The 5,000-nt window shown below is 43.0% G+C and overlaps 1 protein-coding gene across 1 annotated transcript in view; it reads left to right on the forward strand.

Annotated features, from left to right (window-relative positions):
* The window catches only part of f13a1b (coagulation factor XIII, A1 polypeptide b), a 28,534-nt gene that overhangs the window by 5,533 nt on the left and 18,001 nt on the right, over positions 1-5,000 (forward strand). Inside the window, exon 2 of the mRNA XM_083639604.1 lies at positions 4,448-4,672. Coding sequence (XP_083495730.1) covers positions 4,477-4,672 — 196 coding nt within the window. The 5' untranslated portion in view covers positions 4,448-4,476. The remainder of the gene's footprint in view (positions 1-4,447; positions 4,673-5,000) is intronic.

The following is a 5,000-nucleotide window of genomic DNA, read 5'->3' on the forward strand; positions in this document are numbered from 1 at the left end:
ACTATTGTTTTTGCTCCTATTTTAAAGGGGACCTTCTTAGATTTCATTTAAGACCAGTTGTGATTTTTTCTGACATAGAGGTGACTTGAGCTCTTCAAACCATCAATGACACACATAAAAAAAAGAGAGTTTGCCTAAATTGTATCATTTATTTTAGCCGTGTGGCATCAAGGAACATCAGAGAGACACAAACACAAAAAGTGGAATGCTCACACCACTCAGAGGGGCGTGATTGGGATGGCTTCCCTGATCTGAACCTGAGTGTTCTGTTATTGGACTTCTGTGCTTTAGACATGGATTGACCATAACAAACACCATGGTCAAGCATAAGCATGCTCATAGGTCTATGGTACCAGAGTATCTGATTGATTGATTGATTGATTGATTGATTGATTGATTGATTGATTGATTTTATGGATATAGCAGACAAAATCCAAGGGACAGACATGTAAAAGTGTGAACATTTATTTCCAACATGGTCCCTGGCCTTATAAAAACAGGACATACGGTAACACATAACATCAAATAAACCAAATAGAACAATCAACAAAAACACACAAGTTCAATAACCATGACAACGGAAGGCTCACACATTACTCTAGTTTACTCAGCAATCATTTTTTCAGTTTTTTAAAACCATTTAGAGAATATGCAGATTTAATTCCGTTAGGGATGTTGTTCCACTCCTCTCCACCGGTATAGAGGAATGTACTTCTCCCAACATCTTATGCCCCATAGGCGGATTATGACATGATGGGCCCCTGGGCATGGTCACATAAAGAGCCCCCCCTCACAGCACACATACCGACATGCAGAATTAAAGCCAGAATAACTAAGACACCTGACTCTCAACAGGATTGACAGCACAGCCACCTGAACACTCAAAAGACAACAGCACAATAACAAGAAATACATTCACCTGGATCTCAATACAGGCTCCAAAATTAACTTTTTTGTCCACCAGTCGAATGGTTAGTGAATGTTAACATTTTACCAGCCACTCAATAGATGACCATTGTGGGTTTTTTGGATGGTGAGTGAAGCAAATCTACCAGCCACTTGCATATTTTACCAGCATTTGGCTGCTGGCTGGTGCTAATTTTGGACGCTGTCTCAATAACACAGGATTTACAGCACAGGTACATTCAATTAAAGCCAAAAGCACAATAACACTCTAATTGTCCATGGAACATTTTGTCAAAATAAGGGATAATTTTTGTCCTGGGCAAGAGACGTGGTGGCTTTAATTTCAGAGCTCCGGTTTGTCGGATTTAATATCAAACGTGTCTGTTGTTGACCTAATTGAGGTGTAATTACACCTGCATGCAACATGTGTTTATTGTTTATAATTGATCAAATTGTTTAATTCAACAGCTATTTTACCAATGCATTGCGTGTGGTTACTATGGCTGAACAAACTAACAAACTAACATATGCAACTCACACCATAAGCGACTTTGACCGCGGCACGGCATGGTCGTTGGTGCCAGACGTCCTTCTGAAACTGCTGATCTCACAACAGTCTCAAGAATTGACACAGAATGGTGCAAAAACAACAACTTTGGTCAGCAGAAAAGTATCTCAGAATGCAACACGTCAAACTTTAAGGCAGATGTCACTTTGGTAGCCGGTTGACACCGAGCTGAAAGCTGATATCTACAAAGTATTAGTCTGGCGTTCCAGTAAAGTCCTCGGTGAGTGTAGCTATAATGCCAGGTCAGCTGTTTTGCCCTTGCACATTCATTGCAGTGGACTCCATTGTGTATTTGAGTTGAGGTTTGCCAAAGTGAAAGCGGTTGGATACTTCAAACGGCACATATTACATTTTTCATTTTCTAAAAAATATTTACTACTACTGGACTGACTGGCTATATTAGTTGTTTAGCTGCTGTTGGGTGGTGGTGTTGGGGGGGGGGTGTTCAACCACTTTTGTGAGGCACTGTATGCATGTCACATTCTGATTAGGGGCTGAGCCCATGACAAGCCCCCCTACCAGTCTTATTATCAGAGCTCATCTTGACCAGTTACTTCTAACATTAGAAAATAACATTTGAATCTAGAGGCCCAAGTATTTCATGGGAATATTAACACAATTACACTAATCTATTATTGACCTAATATTAATTAGGATATGAATAGATTATTAAAAATTATGTGATCATGCTTACGTCAGCATGCATTTTCAGTTAACTTCTGAGCTGTTCTTGTTCTTGTTGAGTGCAAAGTGGGGGTTTTCTAGGTGTGAAAAGGGCAGAGGTGTTTAGGCCCTTTTGGCAGCAAATACGCAGGTTTCCTCTTGAAGCAAACAGCAGTTGTTGATAGCAGCAGTTGCCTTAAATGAAAGCTAAGAAGGTCCCGTTTAAAATAGGACCAAAAACAATATAGTACCAGACATTGAAAAATGCGCTGACCATGTGCCTAACCCAGGATATGCACCAGCTTCTAAAATGCAATTTACTTGAGGGGTGGTTCACTTCACAAGCTGGTAACTGTGTCACAGCTACCACTAAGGAATAGCTATCATACCAAAATATCATTACAGACATTTCAACCAGAGAGACACATTTCTAGAATGACAATGATTTATTAGATGATTAGATACATGAGCCTGTAGGCACAGAGATATAGTTTTGGCGATTAGACTCCATCATGACGTCAGCTTGATTATGACATCATGATCAGCAGGGGTAGATCAGCCAGGAATAGGAATGAAGATCCCCCCCGTGGAGTCTAGACCTGGTGGTGGTGACAGATGAGGTCTTGGTCTTGGTGGCGAAGCTTCTGAATCTGAGATCTCAGAGGACTGGAGGAGAATGGGGTGGAGGCGGGTCGCAGGAACGTACTGAAAAGCAACAGATCACACAGAGAAAGCGGAGAGCTTTTAGCTTTGACAGCTTGATGGTGATAGGCTGAATGGGAAAAGGTGTCTTACTCTGATTGGCCTAAAATGAACGATACCTCCCACAAACAGTGACGCTAGATAGAAGCGGGAAAAGGGGTGATTGATGACGTAATTTATCAATGAGTGGGCGTGACATTTAAAGGTTTTCTCCTGACAGGGAAAGATGTGAATGAGGACAGGAGGGATGAATGAGAGCCAGTGACAACTAAAGGGTTTCTCCTAGAACAGGAAAATGCAGGTTGATTAAGAAGTGGGTATGAGAGCTAGAGTTATATCCTGAGAGTGAAAGAATGAAAAGTGAGTGAATGAATGACATTAAGGTCTCTCTTATAGAATTTTCGCTCTAGCTACATGTGTCTTATCAAAAATTATAAGCAAGTTTTGCCACCATGAGTGGTACCGGAATCTGCTGTGGCCCATGGACTAATACTCAAACTTAGATTCTAGACACTTTGGATTAAACCAGGGTCCAACAAAAGGCAATATGGCTGCTGTCAGGCGGAAACCCTGTATCTCTCCTAATTTGGCCATTTTCTTTTTATTTCATAAATGGATTTAGTGGGTACCCAAAAAATGACCTGTGAAAGTTTCAGGTACTTTGGAGCAGCCAAAGATGTTATATTACTGTTTATTAATGTTGTTATTACTATTACACTATATTATGTTAAAATGTGAATCTTTTGTCTTCCTTGTAGAATTTTGTTTTTGGAGATACAAGGTTTCCACCTGACAATATGTTAAAATTAACATACACTTAAAGTATTCTGTGTGCGCCAAATACTGACTGTCAATGTAAGAATTGAAAATGTCTCTTCTCTACAGTATCTCTCTATCAGTAGTAGCCTTTTGTGTGGAGTGTTAAGCTCCTTACACATCAAGAGCGATGCGAATATACGGCACGAAATTGCGATGCGAGTTTTGACCCACCTGTCAATCACAGCCACAGATGTGTACACGTCGGAAGCGAATTTCTGAAAAATCGACCGTGGTTCGAAAAAATAAACACCGCAATAACGCTCAGCGAAACTTTGCCGTTGGTATGCACGGTTGCATTGACTGATATAGGTTCGGAAAAATGATTGACGTGCGAATTAAACGCACGAAAAAAACGCTCCCGATGTGTAAGGACCTTTAGTTTGACTGACTGGAAGCAGGAAGCAGGCTGCGGGTCTTAGCTCTGCTATTGGCTCCGACCATTTCAGTCGAAGTGGAAGGGAAATCGCTTTCCACTTCCTGTGTGCCCGCGCTCTCAAATGCCTCCGGCGCGCGCTAGCAAGCTACTAGCAAGCTACTAGCAAGCTACTAGCAAACTACACGCTGAAAATGGCAAGTTTTGACGAAGATTTGATCGTGCAATAAAGCAGGGAGTGCTTGGTACATTTGGTGGATGGTTGTAAAGATAACAGGGCTTTTTTTTTCTTGCTTTACCAGAATGGGAGTGAGTTGAGCCAGACTCTCTCCTGAAACAAAGTGTGGAGATAGTCTGTCCAACGAGACTAAGCGGTATGTCGAGTGTCATGCAACAATCTCCTCTTCTCCCCACAGTCCTGTGAGGGAGCATCCCGCCGTGAACCATGTCCACCATGTCTGACCCAGCTGGCAGCCCGACTCCCAGTCTGCCCCCTCCTGCTCCCGCTGGGCCCCGGCCCAAACTGACCAACCGCGGCCGCTCCGCAGATCCCAGCGCCAACTCCAACGACGCCGCCGCCGACGTCCAGGAGTACGAGTACTTTGTTGCCCCGGGTCCCCGAGGATACCCACCTCTGACTGGTGAGGGAGGGGCATCGTGTGTGTGTGTGTGTGTGTCTCTGTGTGTGTGTGTAATAGACCCTTTTCACGGGGGCCATTTTGTGTAGAAAAGGCAGGGTAAACACACAGCCTCCTCGCTAGAACAACCGCCCCCCATGCCGGAGGTTCCAAGTTCGATTCCCAGCTACGCGAGACACACCACACAGCACGGGTTAGACAAGAACAATAATAACTTTGCACCAATCTATCTTGAAAGGTTTAGTATATACGGTGTAGTTTCTCCAAATAAGCACTAGTGATGCAGTGCCTGCTCACTTTTGAAGTAAACTTAGAAGGGCCCAACTCTCAA

Source organism: Poromitra crassiceps (genome assembly GCF_964638095.1).
Source record: "Poromitra crassiceps genome assembly, chromosome: 7".
Classification (NCBI taxonomy): Eukaryota; Metazoa; Chordata; class Actinopteri; order Beryciformes; family Melamphaidae; genus Poromitra; species Poromitra crassiceps.